Source organism: Scyliorhinus torazame, chromosome 29, assembly GCF_047496885.1.
Source record: "Scyliorhinus torazame isolate Kashiwa2021f chromosome 29, sScyTor2.1, whole genome shotgun sequence".
Classification (NCBI taxonomy): domain Eukaryota; kingdom Metazoa; phylum Chordata; class Chondrichthyes; order Carcharhiniformes; family Scyliorhinidae; genus Scyliorhinus; species Scyliorhinus torazame.
The window spans coordinates 38,628,716-38,653,867 of record NC_092735.1 but is presented as its reverse complement, the minus strand read 5'-3'; the positions used below and the strand labels follow the sequence as shown (position 1 = coordinate 38,653,867).

Genomic DNA, 25,152 nt, shown 5'->3' with positions numbered 1-25,152 from the left:
CAGTGACCCCCAGAATGATTGACAGCTGCACTGACCCCTGGAGTGATTGATAGCTGCACTGACCCCTGGAGTGATTGACAGCTGCACTGACACCCGGAGTGATTGACAGGTGCACTGACCCCGGAGTGACTGACAGCTGCACTGACCCCCAGAATGATTGACAGCTGCTCCGACCCCTGCAGTGATTGACAGATGCACTGACCCCCAGAGTGATTGACAGCTGCACTGACCCCCAGAATGATTGACAGCTGCACTGTCCCCGGAGTGACTGACAGCTGCCCTGACCCCCAGAATGATTGACAGCTGCACCGACCCCTGGAGTGATTGACAGCTGCACTGACCCCCAGAGTGATTGACAGCTGCACTGACCCCTGGAGTGATTGACAGCTGCACTGATCCCCAGAGTGATTGACAGCTGCACTGACCCCCAGAGTGATTGACAGCTGCACTGACCCCGGAGTGATTGACAGCTGCACCGACCCCTGGAATGATTGACAGCTGAAATGATCCGCAGAATGATTGACAGCTGCACTGACCCCCAGAATGATTGACAGCTGAACTGACTCTCAGAATGATTGACAGCTGCACTGACCCCGGACTGATTGACAGCTGTACTGACCCCTGGAGTGATTGACAGCTGCACTGACCCCCAGAGTGATTGACAGCTGCACTGACCCTCAGAATGATTGACAGCTGCACTGACCCCGAGAATGATTGACAGCTGCACTGACCTCCAGAGTGATTGACAGCTGCACTGACCCCTGGAGTGATTGACAGCTGCACCGACCCCTGGAATGATTGACAGCTGCAATGATCCGCAGAATGATTGACAGCTGCACTGACCACCAGAATGATTGACAGCTGAACTGACCCTTAGAATGATTGACAGCTGCACTGACCCCTGGAGTGATTGATAGCTGCACTGTCCCCGGAATGATTGACAGCTGCACTGACCCCCAGAGTGATTGACAGTTGCACTGACCCCCAGAATGATTGACAGCTGCACTGACCCCCAGAATGATTGACAGCTGCACTGACCCCGGAGTGATTGACAGCTGCACTGACCCCCAGAATGATTGACAGCTGCACCGACCCCTGGATTGATTGACAGCTGCACCGACCCCTGGAGTGATTGACAGCAGCACTGACCCCAGAATGATTGACAGCTGCACTGACCCCTGGCGTGATTGACAGCTGCACTGACCCCAGAATGATTGATAGCTGCACAGACCCGCCCCCCCGAGTGATTGACAGCTGCACCGACATCCAGAGTGATTGACAGCTGCACCGACCCCCAGAATGATTGACAGCTGCACCGACCCCTGGATTGATTGACAGCTGCACTGACCCCTGGAGTGATTGACAGCTGCACTGACCCCAGAATGATTGACAGCTGCACTGACCCCAGAATTGTTGACAGCTGCACTGACCCCTGGAGTGATTGACAGCTGCACTGACCCCAGATTGATTGACAGCTGCACTGACCCCCAGAATGATTGACAGCTGCACTGACCCTCAGAATGATTGACAGCTGCACTGACCCACAGAGTGATTGACAGCTGCACTGACCCCAGAATGATTGACAGCTGCACTGACCCTCAGAATGATTGACAGCTGCACTGTCCCCGGAATGATTGACAGCTGCACTGACCCACAGAGTGATTGACAGCTGCACTGACCCCGGAATGATTGACAGCTGCACTGACCCTCAGAATGATTGACAGCTGCACTGTCCCCGGAATGATTGACAGCTGCACTGATCCCAGAGTGATTGACAGCTGCACTCACCCCAGAATGATTGACAGCTGCACTGACCCCAGAATGATTGACAGCTGCACTGACCCCGGAGTGATTGACAGCTGCACTGACCCCGGAATGATTGACAGCTGCACTGACCCCCAGAGTGATTGACAGCTGCACTGCCCCCCAGAGTGATTGACAGCTGCACCGACCACTGGATTGATTGACAGCTGCACTGACCCCAGAGTGATTGACAGCTGCTCTGACCCCCAGAGTGATTGACAGCTGCACCGACCACTGGATTGATTGACAGCTGCACTGACCCCCAGAGTGATTGACAGCTGCACTGACCCTCAGAATGATTGACAGCTGCACTGACTCTGGAATGATTGACAGCTGCACTGACCCCAGGATGATTGACAGCTGCACTGACACCAGGATGATTGACAGCTGCACTGACCCCAGGATGATTGACAGCTGCACTGACCCCTGGATGATTCACAGCTGCACTGGCCCCTGGATGATTGACAGCTGCACTGACCCCCAGAGTGATTGACAGCTGCACTGACCCCAGGATGATTGACAGCTGCACTGACCCCAGGATGATTGACAGCTGCACTGACCCCAGGATGAGTGACAGCTGCACTGACCCCAGGATGATTGACAGCTGCACTGACCCCAGCATGATTGACAGCTGCACTGACCCCTGGATGATTGACAGCTGCACTGACCCCCAGAGTGATTGACAGCTGCACTGACCGCAGGATGATTGACAGCTGCACTGACCCCAGAATGATTGACAGCTGCACTGACCCCTGGAGTGATTGACAGTTGCACTGACCCCTGGAGTGATTGACAGCTGCACTGACCCCTGAATGATTGACAGCTGCACTGACCCCCAGAATGATTGACAGCTGCACTGACCCTCAGAATGATTGACAGCTGCACTGACTCACAGAGTGATTGACAGCTGCACTGACCCCAGAATGATTGACAGCTGCACTGACCCCCAGAATGATTGACAGCTGCACTGACCCTCAGAATGATTGACAGCTGCACTGTCCCCGGAATGATTGACAGCTGCACTAACCCACAGAGTGATTGACAGCTGCACTGACCCCGGAATGATTGACAGCTGCACTGACCCTCAGAATAATTGACAGCTGCACTGTTCCCGGAGTGATTGACAGCTGCACTGACCCCAGAATGATTGACAGCTGCACTGACCCCAGAATGATTGACAGCTGCACTGACCCCGGAGTGATTGACAGCTGCACTGACCCCGGAATGATTGACAGCTGCACTGACCCCCAGAGTGATTGACAGCTGCACCGACCACTGGATTGATTGACAGCTGCACTGACCCCAGAGTGTTTGACAGCTGCACTGACCCCCAGAGTGATTGACAGCTGCACCGACCACTGGATTGATTGACAGCTGCACTGACCCCGGATTGATTGACAGCTGCACTGACCCCCAGAGTGATTGACAGCTGCACTGACCCCGGAATGATTGACAGCTGCACTGACCCCAGGATGATTGACAGCTGCACTGACCCCAGGATGATTGACAGCTGCACTGACCCCAGGATGATTGACAGCTGCACTGACCCCAGGATGATTGACAGCTGCACTGACCCCAGGATGATTGACAGCTGCACTGACCCCAGGATGATTGACAGCTGCACTGACCCCTGGATGATTGACAGCTGCACTGACCCCCAGAGTGATTGACAGCTGCACTGACCCCAGGATGATTGACAGCTGCACTGACCCCAGGATGATTGACAGCTGCACTGACCCCTGGATGATTGACAGCTGCACTGACCCGCAGAGTGATTGACAGCTGCACCGACCCCAAGATGATTGACAGCTGCACTGACCCCAGGATGATTGACAGCTGCACCGTTTTCCCATGTCAACAAGGTAGCATTTGACTGAATGTAGCATCAAGGCGCCTGAACAAAATTAAATTCAAAGGAATTCGGATATAACTCTCCATTGGTACATCATACCGGGAACAATGTTTTGGATGTTTGGGGCCAATCACCTGCAGGGTTTTCTGTGGGACATCGCTGAGGGAGTTCCATGGGTAGGGCCTGAGGGTCAATCATATTCAGTTGTTCCATCCTGAGATCAGAAATAGGGATGTTGGCTGATGATTGCATAATGTTTACACATTCACAACTCCTCAGAAACTGAAGCAGTCCGTGTCCAAATGCAGCAAGACCGGGACAATATTCAGGCTTGAGGTGGTAAGTGGTAAGTAAGATTTGCCCCAAACAAGTGCTAGTCAATAACCATCTCCAACAAGGGAGAATCTAACCATCTCCCCATGACATTCAATGGCATCACCATCACTGAATCTCCCACTATCAACATCCTGGGGGTGACCATTGATCAGAAACTGAACCGGACCCAGCCACATTAATACTGGGACTACAAGAGCAGGTCAGAGGCTGGGAATCCTACGGTGAGTAACTCACCTCCTGACTCACCAAAGCCTGTCCATCATCGACAAGACACAAGTCAGGAATGTGATGGAATACTCTCCATTTGCCTGGATGGGGGTAAGCACTCGAGAAACTCCACACCATCCAGGACAAAGCAGCCCACTTTATTGGCACCCCTTCAACAAATATACACCCCACCGACGCACAGTGGCAGCCGTGTGTACCATCTACAAGATGCACTGCAGCAACTCACTGAGGTTCCTTCGACAGCACCTTCCAAACCCAAGACCTTTATCACCAGGATGGACAAGTCAGCAGGTGCATACCAGCTGTAACTTTCTCTCCAACCACACAGCACACTGATTCCTGGAGCTTGTATCACTCCGCTGACAGTCACTCTGCTCCAGGAGTGAGAGTCACTCCGCTCCAGGAGTGAGAGTCACTCCGCTCCAGGAGTGAGCGTCACTCCGCTCCAGGAGTGAGCGTCACTCCGCTCCAGGAGTGAGAGTCACTCCGCTCCAGGAGTGAGCGTCACTCCGCTCCAGGAGTGAGAGTCACTCCGCTCCAGGAGTGAGAGTCACTCCGCTCCAGGAGTGAGAGTCACTCCGCTCCAGGAGTTAGAGTCACTCCGCTCCAGGAGTCAGAGTCACTCTGCTCCAGGAGTGAGCGTCACTCCGCTCCAGGAGTGAGAGTCACTCTGCTCCAGGAGTGAGCGTCACTCCGCTCCAGGAGTGAGAGTCACTCCGCTCCAGGAGTGAGCGTCACTCCGCTCCAGGAGAGAGAGTCACTCCGCTCCAGGAGAGAGAGTCACTCCGCTCCAGGAGTGAGAGTCACTCTGCTCCAGGAGTGAGAGTCACTCCGCTCCAGGAGTGAGTGTCACTACTACCAGGAGTTACTAATTTATTGAGATGGGGTAATTGTCCAAACTCACACTCCTGCTGTGTAGCTACAATATTCGGTTAACTAATCCCTCCATTTGCAGTGTGATGTCCCAGCTGTCTCATCCGGATCATGGGAGGCTGCCCGCAGTTCTCCACGTGCTGGCTCCTCACAGTAGGTGGGCAGGAGCTGCCGGTGACTATGGACCCAGTTCCCTCAGCTCAGGCTTCCAACTCAAGGGGCTACATTGTGAGCTGACACACCTGTCCATGTCCTCAGGCACCAGCGCTCCCACCTGCATCTCACTTGAGTGACTATCTTCCACGTGTGTGTGTGCTAAGCCAGTTCAGTGTTGTTCTTGTGAAACATCCGCACACTAAGGCATTCCGGCAGGACAGCTTCCTGTCTGTCCCCCCCCTCCCCCCCGCAACCCTCCCACCTCAACACAGGCTGTGGGACGGCCTTCCATCCAGGGTCTGTCGGGATCAGTATCCGCTGGATCCGCGTAGCTTTGTGAGGGGGAGGGAGCTGAGTAAATGTTTTTTTAGAAATTTAGAGTACGCAATTATTTATTTTTCCAATTAAGGGGTAATTTAGCGTGGCCAATCCACCTACCCTGCACATCTTTGTGTTGTGGGGGTGGGACCCACACAGACACGGGGGGAATGTGCAAACTCCACACGGACAGTGACCCAGAGCCGGGATCGAACCCGGGACCTCGGCGCCGTGAGGCAGCAGTGCTAACCCCTGTAGCTGAGTAAATGTTGACAGATTTTGACATTCAGCCGACTTGAGAACGTTGAGAGGTTTGTGATCAGGGAGAGGCGAGATAGGCAATACAATAAAATCAGTACAACATTGAAGCCAAGCACAGAAGAAAGAGTTTCAATATTTTTTATTATATATTTCTGTAAATGCCATTGCAGATTTCCATGGCTGTGCAAATAATGATTAGATTGGAAGCTTTAGGCAGTCATTGATAAGCAGTAGGAGAGTTGTGTTGCCAGGCTTTATTTACAAGGCTTATATACTTGCCGTCTATCGGATTCTCTCTGCTGATATACTCCAGGCGACTTCGATTACAGGTATTTAGCAAGAAGGATATTGTTACTGGGAAGAGGGAGCCCAATGTGTCTCTGCTCTGGGGTCACTATTATCTGGGAATGTGACGCTAAATTTATTAACAGATTTGGGACAGATACCACTCTGTGGTGTGTGGGGGGAATAGGAGGGTCTAAACTGTACCCCCCCCCCTCCCCAAAACATAACCTCATCACTGGCTCTCAGTTCCTGATATCTCTCTGTGTTGAAGACAGACCCATTCTCATGTACAAAATGTCCTAAAATGTGCAGGTTAGGTGGGGTTACTGGGATAGGGTGGGGGATTGGGCCTGGGTGGGGTGCTCTTTCAGAAGGTGGGTGCAGACCCGATGGCCCGAATGGCTTCCTTTTGCACTGTAGGAATTCTATAATTCTATAATGGGATGAATGTGGTTGACTTACAGCACAGTAGCCACAGGGAATAGACAGGGCCTGTCCCAAACCAGCGGAGAACAGGCAGCGATTGAATTTCAACCTCATTCTCCACTTTAACGCAAACATTTAACACATCACTTTCGAATTAACCATGCTGGAGTGGGACTGGAATTACACCTAGGCACACACAGGGTCAGGACAGTCGGTATCTGTGGCGATTTGCAAGGATTGTCACTTTCAGGTCAACACAGCAGAGTATGGGTCACCTGGCTTGGGGAACCAATTGGGACTCCGAGTGAGTAATCCCCCAAGGGGTGGTGTCCTCTCTTAGGCAGGAGACAAGTATCGAGCTGGGTGCAGCTGTACGGCTGCTACAGTTCAGAAATGCTTTTGTGTTTTGAACAAAGTCTGTGAAAGTGTGTCTTACTGTAGCCTTCCCGAAAGAACATTGGTTTTCAAACTCCATTTGTATTCACAATTTGCCCTGATGGGGTTTGAGTGAAGAAACGGTAGAATATCACACCAGTAACTTAATGCCCACACCACCATAATCCTTAACCTGAGGCTGGTCTAACAGCTAACAGGGTCAATTCAGTGACCCGACTGACCGTCAGGAGGATTTAACAAAATCTGTAGCCCAATGAAGGGATGAGATTTTGCCTCCTTCCCCTGCACACTCACTACAGAATCTCAACAATCTTTCTCTCCATGACACACACTCACTCCCAGTGTGAGCTGATCCCTGTCTCTAACACACTCACTCCCAGTGTGAGCTGATCCCTGTCTCTAACACACTCACTACCAGTGTGAGCTGAACCCTGTCTCTAACACACTCACTTCCAGTGAGTGAACCCTGTCTATAAAACACTCACTCCCAGTGTGAGCTGAACCCTGTCTACAATACACTCACTCCCAGTGAGTGAGCCCTGTCTCTATCACACTCACTCCCAGTGTGAGCTGAACCCTGTCTCTAACACACTCACTACCAGTGAGTGAGCCCTGTCTCTATCACACTCACTCCCAGTGTGAGCTGAAACCTGTCTCTAACACACTCACTCCCAGTGTGAGCTGAACCCTGTCTCTAACACACTCACTCCCAGTGAGTGAACCCTGTCTATAAAACACTCACTCCCAGTGTGAGCTGAACCCTGTCTCTCACACACTCACTTCCAGTGTGAGCTGAACCCTGTCTCTAACACACTCACTCCCAGTGTGAGCTGAAACCTGTCTCTAACACACTCACTTCCAGTGTGAGCTGATCCCTGTCTCTATCACACTCACTCCCAGTGTGAGCTGATCCCTGTCTCTAACACACTCACTACCAGTGTGAGCTGAACCCTGTCTCTAACACACTCACTCCCAGTGTGAGCTGATCCCTGTCTCTAACACACTCACTACCAGTGTGAGCTGAACCCTGTCTCTAACACACTCACTTCCAGTGTGAGCTGAACCCCGTCTCTAACACACTCACTCCCAGTGCGAACTGAACCCTCTAACCCTCTCACTCCCAGTGAGTGAACCTCCATCTCCAACACACTCAATCTGACCTTCTGTGCTATTTTACCATTGGGATGCATGGTCACGTGGGTGGTGCTTTGGGTGGGTAGCTGGTGTGACGGGGTTTTGGGGATGGTGAGTGTGGTTTGGTCAAGGCAGGGGGAGCAGGGCGATGAGCCTTAGGGGTGTCGGAAATGGGGTTTGGATTAGGGCTGAGGCGGGTGTATGTGGTTTTGGGGTGTGTGTGAGTGATGACGGATTTGAGATGGGGGTGGGGGGGGTGGGTAGGGGAGTGGGTGTCAGCCCCCATGTCAATTAGGTAAATTTAGGTTGGTGAGTGGTGGGACTGGATTTAGCCTCGGTGTCAGTTTGAAGTATTCAAGACCAGAGCTGCTAGGCCGAACCGAGTGAATATGTTAACCAATACCAACCAGTGCCTTCAGGGTCGGAGGTTAAGGCAGGGGAAACACATTCTCATGAATCCAGTCAGATTGGAATTTTCAGAAGATGACTTAAATTTTGGCCTTTACTTACTGGGGGCTTCCCTGACTCTTATCCCAGGTAACATTATCCTGCTAATTGCAGATTTTATTTTTATTGTGTGTTTTGGCGAATCGTTGACAACAATGCTTAAAATCTGTAGTGACGATTCCTGTAGCGAGTTTGTCGGTGTCTCCTGGGCCTCATTCCCTCATAGCCACTGGGGTGCTGTCTCCTGACACCAAAGTATTTGCCATAGGCCTGTTTCATCCCCACCTGTCTTGCCAGACGCCCACAAGGCCGGTGCTCCTCGCACACTTCCCTTGTCCTCTCGCGCGGAGACTTGTATCGGACCCTGCTGCCGGAATACATCACAAATAATCAGTTCTCCTCATTTAATGTAACATCTTGCAGAGATTCAGAGATTCCCAGCATTGACGGCACAGACAACGCCCCCTTTGCCCCATTGCTCAGGTCGAGGCACCACATGAACCTTCTCCTTCTCTTTACATCATTTCACTCCGTCAGTATCCCCCCCCCCCCCCCCCCCCGTCTTCTTCATGTGCATATCTAGTTCCCCCTAGAGAACGTTAGAAATAGGAGCAGGGGTAGGACTTCAGCCCCTCAACGCAGCGCCACTAACCCTCCCCATCGAACCCGACTTTCCTGTCCTATATCCTACTCCTGATTCTCTGAAATGTGTTGATTCTATTCACCTCTCCAACTCCCTGTGGGAGCGAGTCCCACATTCTCCCCCACTCCCCGTGGGAGAGAGTCCCACATTCTCCCCCACTCCTTGTGGGAGCGAGTCCCACATTCTCCCCACTCCCTGTGGGAGAGAGTCCCACATTCTCCCCCATTCCCTGTGGGAGCGAGTCCCACATTCTCCCCCACTCCCTGTGGGAGCGAGTCCCACATTCTCCCCACTCCCTGTGGGAGAGAGTCCCACATTCTCCCCCATTCCCTGTGGGAGCGAGTCCCACATTCTCCCCACTCCCTGTGGGAGCGAGTTCCACATTCCCCCCCACTCCCTGTGGGAGCGAGTCCCACATTCTCTCCAACTCCCTGTGGGAGTGAGTCCCACATTCTCCCCACTCCCTGTGGGAGCGAGTCCCACATTCTCCCCCACTCCCTGTGGGAGCGAGTCCCACATTCTCCCCCCTCCCTGTGGGAGCGAGTCCCATATTCTCCCCACTCCCTTGGTGAAGAATCTCCCTGGATTCTCACCAGTGCCTACACTGTGGGGTTTAAGCCCTACATCATGGAGCTAATGCCCTCAGCAATAGTGCAGACACCCCCCCCCCCCCCTCCCGCCATGGAGTGCATGTCCTGGGCCAAGGTCTCCGCTCTGGCTGCCACCCTCGCCCTGTTGACCTCTGTGTAGCAGCGAAGGCCCCTCTCCTCAGCCAGAAGACGGTGGGTCTCCTCCAGTCGGCCTTGCATTCCGAGGATGAAGGCTGTGACTCCTTCCTGACGCTCACTCTGCCTTTGCAGATCCAGCAGTTGTGTCACCAGTTAATTTCTCTGAGGTGGGAGGGTACGAGTGAAAGCTGTGACTCCTCCTCGGTGCTTGTGTTGAGGGTTCTGAAGTTTGCCCGGCGCCCCCACCTCACCCTCTGCACGGGCGATGCCCCCATCCTCGCCAGCCGGCCCGGGGACTCTCTCGTTACAGGACGTCAGGGTTTTCAGCTCGGACTGCACTCTGCCCCACCAAATTCAGATCAAACACGAGGCGGCCGAGGAGACGGGGGGCGTCATTCTCCGACCCCCCGCCGGGTCGGAGAATGGCCGTTGGCCGCCGTGAATCCCGCCCCCGCCCCCGCCGAAGTCTCCGCTCCCGGAGATTGGGCGGGGGCGGGAATCCAGCCGCGCCGGTTGGCGGGACCCCCCGCTGGATTCTCCGGCCCGGATGGGCCGAAGTCCCGCCCAGAAACTGCCTGTCCCGCCGGCGTAAATCAAACCTGGTATTTACCGGCGGGACCAGGCGGCGTGGGCGGGCTCCGGGGTCCTGGGGGGGGGCGCGGGGCGATCTGACCCCGGGGGGTGCCCCCACGGTGGCCTGGCCCGCGATCGGGGCCCACCGATCCGCGGGCGGGCCTGTGCCGTGGGGGCACTCTTTCCCTTCCGCCTCCGCTACGGCCTCCACCATGGCGGAGGCGGAAGAGACTCTCCCCACTGCGCATGCGCGGGAAACTGACAGCGGCCGCTGACGCTCCCGCGCATGCGCGGAGAAACTGACAGCGGCCGCTGACGCTCCCGCGCATGCGCGGAGAAACTGACAGCGGCCGCTGACGCTCCCGCGCATGCGCCGCATTTCCGCGCCAGCTGGCGGGGCAACAAACGCCATTTCCGCCAGCTGGCGGGGCGGAAATCCCTCCGGCGTCGGCCTAGCCCCTCAATGTTGGGGCTAGGCCACCAAAGATGCGGAGACTTCCGCACCTTTTTGCCGGCGCGATGCCCGTCTGATTTGCGCCAGCTTTGGCGCCAGTCGGCGGGCATCCCGCCGTTGGGGGAGAATTTCGCCCGGGGAGTCTGGCAGCGGAACAGCAACTCAACCCGTGTCGGATTCATTTGGAACCTCACACCAGCCCACTAAAGCTGCCAAACTCTTCCACAGTTTACCTCTTTATCTATCGCCTCACCTCTCCGCACACTCTATTTCTCGGTTTTTACCTTGTTTTCTGCTCCGATGGTGGAATGTTTGAAAGTAACATTTGAGGCTTGAGATCGTGACAAAATTAAAAAAGAAAATTACAAACCTGTCCCAATGATTGGGGGGTCTGGGCTGCCGCATAAAGGAATTTGCATCTCTCCTCCCGAGGAACAGAACTAATTAAATGGAGATGAGTGAAGTTAATGCACCAGAATTCACACCATTTCAGAGCCGTTACCCCAGTGTCGCTCCCCCAGTGACTCTCCCCCAGTGTCCTTCCCCCAGTGTCCCTCCCCCAGTGTCGCTCCCCCAGTGTCCCTCGCCCAGTGTCCCTCCCCCAGTGTCCCTCGCCCAGTGTCCCTCCCCAGTGTCCCTCTCCCAGTGTCTCTCCCCCAGTGTCCCTCCCCCAGTGTCCCTCGCCCAGTGTCTCTCCCCCAGTGTCCCTCGCCCAGTGTCCTTCCCCCAGTGTCCCTCGCCCAGTGTCTCTCCCCCAGTGTCCCTCGCCCAGTGTCCCTCCCCCAGTGTCCTTCCCCCAGTGTCCCTCCCCCAGTGTCCTTCCCCCAGTGTCCTTCCCCCAGTGTCCCTCCCCCAGTGTCCTTCCCCCAGTGTCCCTCGCCCAGTGTCGCTCCCCCAGTGTCCCTCCCCCAGTGTCCCTCGCCCAGTGTCCTTCCCCCAGTGTCCCTCCCCCAGTGTCGCTCCCGCAGTGTCCATCCCCAGTGTCGCTCCCGCAGTGTCCCTCCCACAGTGTCCCTCCCCAGTGTCCCTCCCCCAGTGTCACTCCCGCAGTGTCCCTCGCCCAGTGTCCCTCCCCCACTGTCGCTCCCGCAGTGTCCCTCGCCCAGTGTCCCTCCCCCAGTGTCCCTCCCCCAGTGTCCCTCGCCCAGTGTCCCACGCCCAGTGTCCCTCACCCAGTGTCTCTCTCCCAGTGTCACCTGCCCAGTATCCTTCTCCCAGTGTCCCTCCCCCAGTGTCCCTCCCTCAGTGTCCCTCCCCAGTGTCCCTCCCCCAGTGTCCCTCCCCAGTATCCCTCTCCCAGTGTCGCACCCCAGTGTCACTCCCCAGTGTCCTTCCCCAGTGTCCCTCCCCCAGTGTCCCTCCCCCAGTGTCACACCCCAGTGTCATTCCCCCAGTGTCCTTCCCCAGTGTCCCTCCCGCAGTGTCCCTCGCCCAGTGTCCCTCTCCCAGTGTCACACCCCCAGTGTCACACCCCCAGTGTCATTCCCCCAGTGTCCTTCTCCAGTGTCTCGCCCCCAGTGTCCCTCCCCCAGTGTCTCTCCCCCAGTGTCCCTCCCCCAGTGTCCCTCTCCCAGTGTCACATCCCCAGTATCCTTCTCCCAGTGTGACTCCCCCAGTGTCCCTCTCCCAGTGTCCCTCTCCCAGTGTCCCTCCCCCAGTGTCCCTCTCCCAGTGTCCCTCCCCCAGTGTCCCTCCCCCAGTGTCTCTCCCCCAGTCTCCCTCCCCCTGTGTCCCTCCCCCAGTGTCTCTCCCCCAGTGTCCCTCCCCCAGTGTCTCTCCCCCAGTGTCTCTCCCCCAGTGTCCCTCCCCCAGTGTCCCTCCCCAGTGTCTCTCCCCCTGTGTCCCTCCCCCAGTGTCCCTCCACCAGTGTCTCTCCCCCAGTGTCCCTCCCCCAGTGTCCCTCCCCCAGTGTCCCTCCCCCAGTGTCTCTCCCCCAGTGTCCCTCTCCCAGTGTCCCTCCCCCAGTGTCCCTCCCCCAGTGTCCCTCCCCAGTGTCTCTCCCCCAGTGTCCCTCCCCCAGTGTCCCTCTCCCAGTGTCTCTCCCCCAGTGTCCCTCCCCCAGTGTCCCTCTCCCAGTGTCCCTCTCCCAGTGTCACACCCCCAGTGTCATTCCCCCAGTGTCCTTCCCCAGTGTCCTTCCCCAGTGTCACTCCCGCAGTGTCCCTCGTCCAGTGTCCCTCTCCCAGTGTCACACCCCCAGTGTCACACCCCCAGTGTCATTCCCCCAGTGTCCTTCCCCAGTGTCCCTCCCCCAGTGTCCCTCTCCCAGTGTCACATCCCCAGTATCCTTCTCCCAGTGTGACTCCACCAGTGTCCCTCTCCCAGTGTCCCTCCCCCAGTGTCCCTCCCCCAGTGTCGCTCCCCCAGTGTCCCTCCCCCACTGTAAGTCACTGTCAATATTCCAGTGCTAGGTGTGATCCTGCTGCCAGTATAGGACACTGTGAGATTCACTGTCCCCACAACAAAACCAGCTTGTCACAAAGAAGGTGTTTGGGAAAAACGTCTTACCGTCCTCGATTTCATTCGACTCTGATGAATCTGCAATGAGGAGACAGCTGTGGTTAGCAAAATCAACAAAACTGAACCAGTAAAACCAGCAGGATACTGGGAACTGTTAAAACTGGGGTTCCTTCACTGGTGAAACTAAAACAATCTCAGCGATTAAAACGGATAGAATTCCCAGGGATTTAAAATCATTGGGAAGTGCTGTGACTGGGATTACAGTCCAGTGTAGGTGTTAATGCTGGGATTGATAGGTTGAAGGTTTGGGATGGGCGGGAGAGGGACAGGCAGGAATGTGCATTCAGTGGTTTCTCTCCCAGTTGTCACATTGCTGTTGAATCCACACGCTGGATTGTTGGGGTGTGCAGGCTTCATTCCAGAGAGAGTCTCGCTGTGCGAAACAGAATTTGGCAGGACAGTGGGTTAAAATATCTCAGAGTGGAATTTTACATGCTCATATCAAATCCTGTCCATTAACACAACAGGTTACACGTGGCCGGTCACATTAATACATTCCATCCATAACCCCGAATTGTAACTTCTCAGGTTGCTAACCCATTGAGGTGGGATCTATCGGGGTCTCACTCTCCAGTCCCTCCTCCTGCAACCACTCACTGACCAGCCGAGCTAACTCCAACTAACTAACGAAGCAACCTCCTCGACTAATAATCCGCTTGGCCTGATGCACTGCTCTGAACAGCTCTTTCCCCAAACCTCCCACACACACCATTCAAACAATTGGACAAAGCCACAGTTCGCAATGTCCTCACTGTCAGAGTTTGGCCAAAGACACCGCCTCCACTGTAATTTATACAATCTGCTGCTTGTAAACTTACAAATTACTCAAACATGGAAGTGACAAAGCATTAGAGTAGCAGCTCCAACTAATTAAGATATCACTGGCCCTCCTGAAGTTCCAGATTATTACAGATCGCACCTAAAAACCAGCAACCAGGAAAATAAGAAAGTGTTTGTCTGAAATTAGACACAAGGAGAAAGGTTTAGGTGCTGGGGGAGTTAAACCTAGTCCCGTGACTCTGGGGAAGTATAGGTCATCTGTTTTGGTGAGAATCTTTCATGGATAAATATTGAAAAGACACTGGCTTGCACTTATAGTGAGTACCGACCCTCTGACAGTGCGGCACTCCCTCGGTACTGACCCTCTGACAGTGCGGCACTCCCTCAGTACTGACCCTCTGACAGTGCGGCCCTCCCTCAGTACCGACCCTCTGACAGTGCAGCACTCCCTCAGTACTGACCCTCTGACAGTGCGGCACTCCCTCAGTACTGACCCTCTGACAGTGCGGCGCTCCCTCAGTACTGACCCTCTGACAGTGCGGCACTCCCTCAGTACTGACCCTCTGACAGTGCGGCTCTCCCTCAGTACCGACCCTCTGACAGTGCGGCACTCCCTCAGTACTGACCCTCTGACAGTGCGGCCCTCCCTCAGTACCGACCCTCTGACAGTGCAGCACTCCCTCAGTACTGACCCTCTGACAGTGCGGCACTCCCTCAGTACTGACCCTCTGACAGTGCGGCGCTCCCTCAGTACTGACCCTCTGACAGTGCGGCACTCCCTCAGTACTGACCCTCTGACAGTGCGGCTCTCCCTCAGTACTGACCCTCTGAGAGTGCAGCACTCCCTCAGTACTGACCCTCTGACAGTGCGGCACTCCCTCAGTACTGACCCTCTGACAGTGCAGCACTCCCTCAGTACTGACCCTCTGACAGTGCAGCACTCCCTCAGTACTGACCCTCTGCCAGTGCGGCACTCCCTCAGCACTGACCCTCTGACAGTGCGGAACTCCCTCAGTACTGACCCTCTGACAGTGCGGCATTTCCTCAATACTGACCCTCTGACAGTGCAGCACTCCCTCAGTACTGACCCTCTGACAGTGCAGCACTCCCTCAGTACTGACCCTCCGACAGTGCAGCACTCCCTCAGCACTGAACCTCTGACAGTGCAGCACTCCCTCAGTACTGACCCTCTGGCAGTGCGGAACTACCTCAGTACTGACCCTCTGACAGTGCGGCACTCCCTCAGCACTGACCCTCTGACAGTGCGGAACTCCCTCAGTACTGACCCTCTGACAGTGCGGCATTTCCTCAATACTGACCCTCTGACAGTGCAGCACTCCCTCAGTACTGACCCTCTGACAGTGCAGCACTCCCTCAGTACTGACCCTCCGACAGTGCAGCACTCCCTCAGCACTGACCCTCTGACAGTGCAGCACTCCATCAGTACTGACCCTCTGGCAGTGCGGAACTACCTCAGTACTGACCTTCTGACAGTGCGGCACTCCCTCAGTACTGACCCTCTGACAGTGCAGCAGCACTTCCTCAGTACTGACCCTCTGAAAGTGCAGCACTCCCTCCGTACTGACCCTCTGACAGTGCGGCACTCCCTCAGTACTGACCCTCTGACAGTTCGGCACTCCCTCCGTACTGACCCTCTGACAGTGCGGCACTCCCTCAGTACTGACCCTCTGACAGTGCGACACTCCCTCAGTACTGACCTTCTGACAGTGCAGCACTCCCTCAGTACTGACCCTCTGACAGAGTGGCACACCCTCAGTACTGACCCTCTGACAGTGCAGCGCTCCCTCAGTACTGACCCTCTGACAGTGCAGAACTCCCTCAGTACTGACCCTCTGACAGAGCGGCACTACCTCAGTACTGACCCTCTGACAGTGCAGAGCTCCCTCAGTACTGACCCTATGACAGAGCGACACTCCCTCAGTACTGACCCTCAGACAGTACAGCACTCCCTCAGTAGTGACCCTCTGACAGTGTCGCACTCCCTCAGTACTGTCCCTCTGACAGTGCGACACTCCCTCAGTACTGACCCTCTGACAGTGCGGCACTCCCTCAGTACTGACCCTCTGACAGTGCGGCACTCCCTCAGTACTGACCCTCTGACAGAGCGGCACTCCCTCAGTACTGACCCTCTGACAGTGCAGCGCTCCCTCAGTACTGACCCTATGACAGAGCGACACTCCCTCAGTACTGACCCTCAGACAGTACAGCACTCCCTCAGTAGTGACCCTCTGACAGTGTCGCACTCCCTCAGTACTGACCCTCTGACAGTGCGGCACTCCCTCAGTACTGACCCTCTGACAGTGCGGCACTCCCTCAGTACTGACCCTCTGACAGTGCAGCACTCCCTCAGTACTGACCCTCTGACAGTGCGGCACTCCCTCAGTACTGACCCTCTGACAGAGCGACACTCTCTAATTCCGGGTATGGTGTGTCAATCTGGATACTGTCCTTAAATCCCAGGAATTAAAAAAAAATATTAAAAAAATAAATTTAGAGTACCCAATAATTGTTTCCAATTAAGGGGCAATTTAACGTGGCCAATCCACCTAGCCTGCACATCTTTGGGTTGTGGGAGTGAGACCCACGTAGACACGGGGAGAATGTGCAAACTCCACACGGGCAGTGACCCGGGGCTGGGATCGGACCCGTGTCCTTGGCTCCGTGAGACAGCAGTGCTAATCACTACATCACCGTGCCTTCCTTAAATCCCAAGAATGCGAATTTAACACTCCGCTCCCCCACCTGGAGGTGTTACCCAGTGAGCCAAGCTGCCTGGGTAAACCCAACATTTAAACTCTCATTGTGTGCTTTGACCCGTAATTTACCATCAGAAAAACTCAGATTAATATCTTGCCCTCAACATCTTGATTAAAGCCTGGAGACATTTGCTGCACAAAATCTGCTCACTTCTTTTCTTGTTGTCTGGGGAGGATTTGGAGAAGGTTTTGGAAGGGTAATTGCAGTGTTCCTACCTGCTGTGCAGACTGCAGCGAGAGCACAGACACTCAGAAGAACCAGGGTCCTCATCTTGCTTCCAAACGTGTTCTGATTGTGTCTCCGTTACACCAACAAGATCAGCGAGGGTGAGTGTGTGTGTGTGTCTGAGCAAAACTGGACTCCGCAGACAGTTATAAGGGTGAGTTTATTTACACAGTGAAGGCAGTTCTGACGAATTCTGATGATGAGAGAGGGGTGTGGGCATCTTGGCAAAGGATCGCAGGCAACAGAGGGACGATTGTGAAATCGGCAGCTGTTGCCAATCTGGCTCTCTCCAAGATTCTTCCCTCGGTAAAGTATTTTTTCAGGTAACACAGAGTCCTGAATTCACAGAATAGTGAGGCTCTGGGTCGGAGCGGGTGAATTTGTTTTGGACTGGGACCAGGGATGGTGCCCTCCGACAATTCCTTCGGATATTGTTCATTTCGGCAGCAACGCACGGAATGCCACACTCAGCGACTGAGTGTCACAGCCGCTTTTAGAGAGAGAGGGGCTGGAGCGGGTGGGTGGGGGTGGGGGGGGGGGGGGGGTCTCAGGGTGGCGGGGGAGGTGAGACCAACCAGAGAATCTGGGAGCACTTTAACATTTTGATTATTTCACTGAGAAAATCCACATTGGACAAGTCGGGGGAACGACTCACATTTCCCTATTCCCAGGGACAGCCCGAGGAACTTGGAGCCAATGAGGAACTTTTCAATTGTCGTCACGGTTACAATGACAGCCGCATGGCAGGCAATACATGCACAGCAGGATCCCACTCACAGCACTCAATAAATGACCAGGTAATCTGTTTTAGTGACGGACATTAAGATAGAAAGATAGACAAGAAACTCTCGATTTCACGATTGAAATAGTGACAATGCATCATTAACAAGCAACAGAGAGACAGACAGGCCTTAGGTTTACAAACCCTTCTTTACTCCTGACCCTCTGACAGTGCAGCACTCCCTCAGTAATGACCCACTGACAGTGCAGCACTCTCTCAGTACTGACCCTCTGACAGTGCGGCACTCCCTCAGTACTGACCCTCTGACAGTGCGGCGCTCCCTCAGTACTGACCCTCTGACAGTGCAGCGCTCCCTCAGTACTGACCCTCTGACAGTGCAGCACTCCCTCAGTACTGACCCTCTGACAGTGCGGCGCTCCCTCAGTACTGACCCTCTGACAGTGCAGCGCTCCCTCAGTACTGACCCTCTGACAGTGCAGCACTCCCTCAGTACTGACCCACTGACAGTGCGGCACTCCCTCAGTACCGACCCTCTGACAGTGCGGCACTCCCTCAGTACTGACCCACTGACAGTGCAGCACTCCCTCAGTACTGACCCTCTGACAGTGCAGCACTCCCTCAGTGCTGACCCTCTGACAGTGCAGCACTCCCTCAGTACTGATCCTCTGACAGTGCGGCACTCCCTCAGTACTGATCCTCTGACAGTGCAGCACTCCCTCAGCACTAACCCTATGACAGTGCGGCACTCCCTCAGTACTGACCCACTGACAGTGCAGCACTCCCTCAGCACTAACCCTCTGACAGTGCGCCACTCCCTCAGTACTGACCCTCTGACAGTGCGGCACTCCCTCAGTACTGACCCACTGACAGTGCAGCACTCCCTCAGTACTGATCCTCTGACAGTGCGGCACTCCCTCAGCACTAACCCTCTGACAGTGCGCCAGTCCCTCAGTACTGACCCTCTGACAGTGCAGCACTCCCTCAGCACTAACCCTCTGACAGTGCAGCACTCCCTCAGTACTGACCCTCTGACAGTGCGGCATTCCCTCAGTACTGACCCTCTGACAGTGCAGCACTCCCTCAGCACTAACCCTCTGACAGTGCAGCACTCCCTCAGTACTGACCCTCTGACAGTGCGGCACTCCCTCAGTACTGACCCTCTGACAGTGCGGCACTCCCTCAGTACTGGCCTTCTGACAGTGCAGCACTCCATCAGTACTGACCCTCTGACAGTGCGGCACTCCCTCAGTACTGACCCTCTGACAGTGCGGCACTCCCTCAGTACTGACCCTCTGACAGTGCGGCACTCCCTCAGTACTGACCCTCTGACAGTGCGGCACTCCCTCAGTACTGACCCTCTAACAGTGCGGCACTCCCTCAGTACTGACCCTCTGACAGTGCGGCACTCCCTCAGTACTGACCCTCTGACAGTGCGGCACTCCCTCAGTACTGACACTCTGACAGTGCGGCACTCCCTCAGTACTGACCCTCTGACAGTGCGGCACTCCCTCAGTACTGACCCTCTGACAGTGCGGCACTCCCTCAGTACTGACCCTCTGACAGTGCGGCACTCCCTCAGTACTGGCCCTCTGACAGTGCAGCACTCCATCAGTACTGATCCTCTGACAGTGCGGCACTCCCTCAGTACTGACCCTCTGACAGTGCGGCACTCCCTCAGTACTGACCCTCTGACAGTGCGGCACTCCCTCAGTACTGACCCTCTGACAGTGCGGCACTCCCTCAGTACTGACCCTCTGACAGTGCGGCATTCCCTCAGTACTGACCCTCTGACAGTGCAGCACTCCCTCAGCACTAACCCTCTGACAGTGCAGCACTCCCTCAGTACTGACCCTCTGACAGTGCGGCACTCCCTCAGTACTGACCCTCTGACAGTGCGGCACTCCCTCAGTACTGGCCCTCTGACAGTGCAGCACTCCATCAGTACTGACCCTCTGACAGTGCGGCACTCCCTCAGTACTGACCCTCTGACAGTGCGGCACTCCCTCAGTACTGACCCTCTGACAGTGCGGCACTCCCTCAGTACTGACCCTCTGACAGTGCGGCACTCCCTCAGTACTGACCCTCTAACGGTGCGGCACTCCCTCAGTACTGACCCTCTGACAGTGCGGCACTCCCTCAGTACTGACCCTCTGACAGTGCGGCACTCCCTCAGTACTGACACTCTGACAGTGCGGCACTCCCTCAGTACTGACCCTCTGACAGTGCGGCACTCCCTCAGTACTGACCCTCTGACAGTGCGGCACTCCCTCAGTACTGACCCTCTGACAGTGCGGCACTCCCTCAGTACTGGCCCTCTGACAGTGCAGCACTCCATCAGTACTGACCCTCTGACAGTGCGGCACTCCCTCAGTACTGACCCTCTGACAGTGCGGCACTCCCTCAGTACTGACCCTCTGACAGTGCGGCACTCCCTCAGTACTGACCCTCTGACAGTGCGGCACTCCCTCAGTACTGACCCTCTGACAGTGCAGCACTCCCTCAGTACTGACACTCTGACAGTGCGGCACTCCCTCAGTACTGACCCTCTGACAGTGCGGCACTCCCTCAGTACTGACCCTCTGACAGTGCGGCACTCCCTCAGTACTGACCCTCTGACAGTGCGGCACTCCCTCAGTACTGACCCTCTGACAGTGCGGCACTCCCTCAGTACTGACCCTCTGACAGTGCGGCACTCCCTCAGTACTGACCCTCTGACAGTGCGGCACTCCCTCAGTACTGACACTCTGACAGTGCGGCACTCCCTCAGTACTGACCCTCTGACAGTGCGGCACTCCCTCAGTACTGACCCTCTGACAGTGCGGCACTCCCTCAGTACTGACCCTCTGACAGTGCGGCACTCCCTTAGTACTGACCCTCTGACAGTGCAGCACTCCCTCAGTACTGACCCTCTGACAGTGCAGCACTCTCTGAGTACTGACCCTCAGACAGTGCAGCACTCCCTCAGTACTGACCCTCTGACAGTGCAGCACTCCCTCAGTACTGACCCTCTGACAGTGCGGCACTCCCTCAGTACTGACCCTCTGACAGTGCGGCACTCCCTCAGTACTGAGCCTCTGACAGTGCGGCACTCCCTCAGTAATGACCCTCTGACAGTGCGGCACTCCCACAGTACTGACCCTCTGACAGTGCGGCACTCCCTCAGTACTGACCCTCTGACAGTGCGGCACTCCCTCAGTACTGACCCTCTGACAGTGCGGCAATCCCTCAGTACTGATCCTCTGACAGTGCAGCACTCCCTCAGTACTGACCCTCTGACAGTGCGACACTCCCTCAGTACTGACCCTCTGACAGTGCAGCACTCCCTCACTACTGACCCTCTGATGCTGCTGCACTCCCTCAGTACTGACCCTCTGACAGTGCAGCACTCCCTCAGTACTGAACCTCTGACAGTGCAGCACTCCCTCACTACTGACCCTCTGACAGTGCAGCTCTCCCTCAGTGCTCACCCTCTGACAGTGCAACACTCCCTCAGTACTGAACCTCTGACAGTGCTGCACTCCCTCACTACTGACCCTCTGACAGTGCGGCTCTCCCTCAGTGCTCACCCTCTGACAGTGCGGCATTCCCTCAGTACTGCCCCTCTGACAGTGCGGCACTCCCTCAGTACTGACCCTCTGACAGTGCGGCTCTCCGTCAGTGCTCACCCTCTGACAGTGCAGCTCTCCCTCAGTACCGACGCTCTGACAGTGCGGCCCTCACTCAGTTCTAAGCTCTAACTGTGAGGTGGATAGATTCTGTCACGAACGACTAAGCTGACAGGGAGATGGCTGCTATTGTGAGGGGGTGTGGGGTTTCCTTCCTGGTGTTCTGTACAATATTAATCCCTCAACCAACAGCTAACAACGGATTATTGGTCATTATGGAATCATGCACGGCAGCACGGTAGCATAGTGGTTGGCACTGTGGCTTCACAGCGCCTGGGTCCCAGGTTTGATTCCCCACTGGGTCACTGTCTGTGCGGAGTCTGCACGTTCTCCCCGTGTCTGCGTGGGTTTCCTCCGGGTGCTCCGGTTTCCTCCCACGGTACAAAGACGTGCAAAGAAATGGATTGGCCATGATAAATTGCCCTTAATGACCAAAAAAAGGTTAGGAGGAGTTATTGGGTTACGGGGATAGGGTGGAAATGAGGACTGAAGTGGGTGGGTGCAAACTCGATGGGCCGAATGGCCTCCTTCTGCACTGCATGTTCTGTGCTGTGTAAATGTGTTGCTGTGTTTGCTACCTGACAATGGCTACATTTAAACGTAGTTCATTGGCCGCAGAGCTCTGGGGAACAACATGAGGTTGTGAAAGGCGCTATAGAAATGCAGATGTGCCTCCTATTTGCTAATCTGACTCAATTGGGCAGACTGGGCAGTTGGTTCCTGCCTGGCAGTCACAGTGCGGGGGGTGTTGTTCAGCACACGCCGTCCCTTTAACCTGCTTCATAGAAAAATGTGCTCTGATCTCAAACTATTTAAAAATATCTGAAAAAAAATTCTTCACCGCGAATTCCCAGCAGATAACGTTCCCAAACTAAATAAACATTCCGACATTCATTCTTTGTCTCTGCACCCCTGGCTGGGATGTGTACCTGCGAAGGGACAGTGGAGCATTGCCTGGCACCCTGGAGTAGCTCAGCGTGGGGAGGGAACACATGCAGGGGTGGGGGTGGGGGTGGGGGGGGGGGGGGGGCAGGAGACGTGGGGGGGGGGCGGGGGCGGGGGCAGGGGCAGCGCGGGGGGGGCGCCGTGGGGGGGGGCGGCGCGGGGGGGGGGCGCAGGATGATGATGTGGGTTAAACGCTGGCCTCTCGCCTCTGGGATCTGGGGACAGGCTCCAGAGTCAGACCCTCTGCTGTTTGCCGGGGGGTGGGGAGGGGCGGGGGGAGACAGGCAGGGGTGGGGGTGGGGTGGGGAGGGGCGGGGGGGAGACAGGCAGGGCTGGGGAGGGGCGGGGGGAGACAGGCAGGGGTGGGGGGGAGACAGGCAGGGGTGGGGGTAGGGTGGGGAGGGGCGGGGGGAGACAGGCAGGGGTGGGGGTGGGGAGGGGCGGGGGGAGACAGGCAGGGGTGGGGGTAGGGTGGGGAGGGGTGGGGGGAGACAGGCAGGGGTTGGGGTGGGGGTGGGGGTGGGAGACAGGCAGGGGTGGGGGTGGGGAGGGGCGGAGGGAGACAGGCAGGGGTGGGGGTAGGGTGGGGAGGGGCGGGGAGACAGGCAGGGGTGGGGGTGGGGGAGGGGGCGGGGGGAGACAGGCAGGGGTGGGGGGGGGGGCGGGGGGAGACAGGCAGGGGTGGGGGGGGGGGTGCGGGGGGAGACAGGCAGAGTGAAACAAGTCTGTGTCCTGAACAGTTCAGGCTCTAACTAAGCAGCCAGTCTGTAACTGAGATTGGCTCCTCTGGTCGGGGGAGCTCACACTCGCACGGGCGAGATTCTCTGACCCCCCGCCGGGTCGGAGAATCGCCGGGGGCTGGCATGAATCCCGCCCCTGCCGGTTGCCGAATTCTCCGGCACCGGATATTCGGCGGGGGCGGGAATCGCGTCGTGCCGGTTGCCGGGCCCACCCCGAATGGGCCGAAGTCCTGCTGGAATGCCTGTCCCGCCAGTGGTGCACCAAAGGCCTTTCCCACCAGCTGGCGGGGCGGAAATCAGTCCGGCGCGGGCCTAGCCCCTCAAGGCTAGGGCTCGGCCGCTCAAGGGGCGGAGGATTCCGCACCTTTGGGGCGGAGGATTCCGCACCTTTGGGGCGGTGCGATGCCGGACTGATTCGCGCCGTTTTTGGCGCCGGTCGGCGGACATCGCGCCGATTACGGAGAATTTTGCCCGAGGTCTGAGGGTGAAAGGGGGGCCGGTCCTTTAGGACTGAGATGAGGAGAAATTATTTACCTCAGAAGAGTTTGTGGATCTTTGGAATCCTCGACATCAGAGGATCATGGACGCTCCATCGCTAGAAACATTTAAAGATGGAATAGACGGATGTTTATTCCCGCAGGGAATTAGGGGATATGGGGAGCAGGAGTCGAAATGGATTTGTGGCCAAGTTCACCATGATCCTATTGAATGGGAGAGCAGACGCGAGGGGCTGAATGGTATCTCCTGCTCCAATTGGTTCTATTCTAACGTTAAAACTGAGCATTTACAGTGGAAGCTGTCACGGCTGAAAATTCCCTCTCAGCGAAAGTGTTGCCAATGAAACGACCCGTCAAAATCATTGCAGATATTTAGCAGAACGTAATCCCGAATTTCCAATCTCACTCCTACTACAGGTTTCCCTGGAGTCCTTCCGGTCAACAAAGTGCTTTTTGAAGTCTAGTCATTGTGATGAAGGGAGACGCAGCAGCCAAAGTCAGCACAGTGAGATCCCAGAAACCGCAGTGCGTGTTAACATGCCAGAGAATAGAGTCACAGAGTCATAGAGTTTTACAGCACAGAACAAGGCCCTTCGGCATATCATGTAAACACCAGCAATCAAGCACCTATTAGGGACGGCACGGTGGCACAATGGTTAGCACTGCTGCCTCACAGCGACTAGAGCCCGGGTTCAACTCCGGCCTCGGGTCACTGTCCGTGTGGAGTTTGCACTTCCAACCCGTGGCTGCGTGGGTTTCGCCCCCCACAACCCAAAGATGTGCAAGGTAGGTGGATTGGCCCCGCTAAATTGCCCTTAGTGTGCAGGGATGTGAGGTTAGGTGGGGTTGGGGGGTGTGATGATAGAGTGGGGTGGGATGCACTTTGGGAGGGTTGGTGCAGACGCGATGGGCCGAATGGCCTCCTTCTGCATGGTAGGAATTCTACGATTATTCTAATCCCATTTCCCAGCACTTGTCTGCTCCAGCATTTCAAATGCTCATCTAAATACTGTTAAATTAGATGTTGAGGGTCTCTGCCTCCACCACCCTCTCAGCGAGTTCCAGACTCCCACCGTCATTTGGTGAAAAAAGCTTTCCTCAAATCGCCTCTAAATCTCCTGCCCCTTACATTAAATCTGGTTATTGATCCCTCCACCGAGGGGAAAGGTTTCTTCCTATCCACCCGATCAATGTCCCTCATAATTTTGAAAACCTCAATCAGCCCCCATTCAGCCTTCTCTGCTCGAAGGAAAACAGCTCCAGTCTAACCAGCCTCTCTTCATAGCCGAAACGCTCCAGCCCAGACAACGTCCTGCTGAATCTCCTCTGCACCCTCTCCAGTGCAAT

The 25,152-nt window shown here is 55.8% G+C and overlaps 1 protein-coding gene across 2 annotated transcripts; it reads right to left on the bottom strand.

Annotated features, from left to right (window-relative positions):
• Positions 1-5,951: 5,951 nt before the first annotated feature.
• mgp (matrix Gla protein) lies at positions 5,952-17,394 on the bottom strand. 2 transcript variants are annotated; one of them, XM_072492459.1, is made up of 4 exons: positions 17,207-17,394; positions 13,422-13,451; positions 11,284-11,353; positions 5,952-8,879 (listed from the first exon to the last, which is right to left on the bottom strand). In XM_072492459.1, exons 1-4 carry the CDS (start codon positions 17,259-17,261, stop codon positions 8,675-8,677), a joined length of 360 nt encoding a protein of 119 aa, XP_072348560.1. In that variant the 5' UTR covers positions 17,262-17,394; the 3' UTR covers positions 5,952-8,674. The 2 variants fall into 2 exon arrangements, with proteins under 2 accessions (XP_072348560.1, XP_072348559.1); XM_072492458.1 differs by having other exon boundaries at positions 5,952-8,882; positions 17,207-17,385.
• Between the last annotated feature and the right edge of the window lie 7,758 nt (positions 17,395-25,152).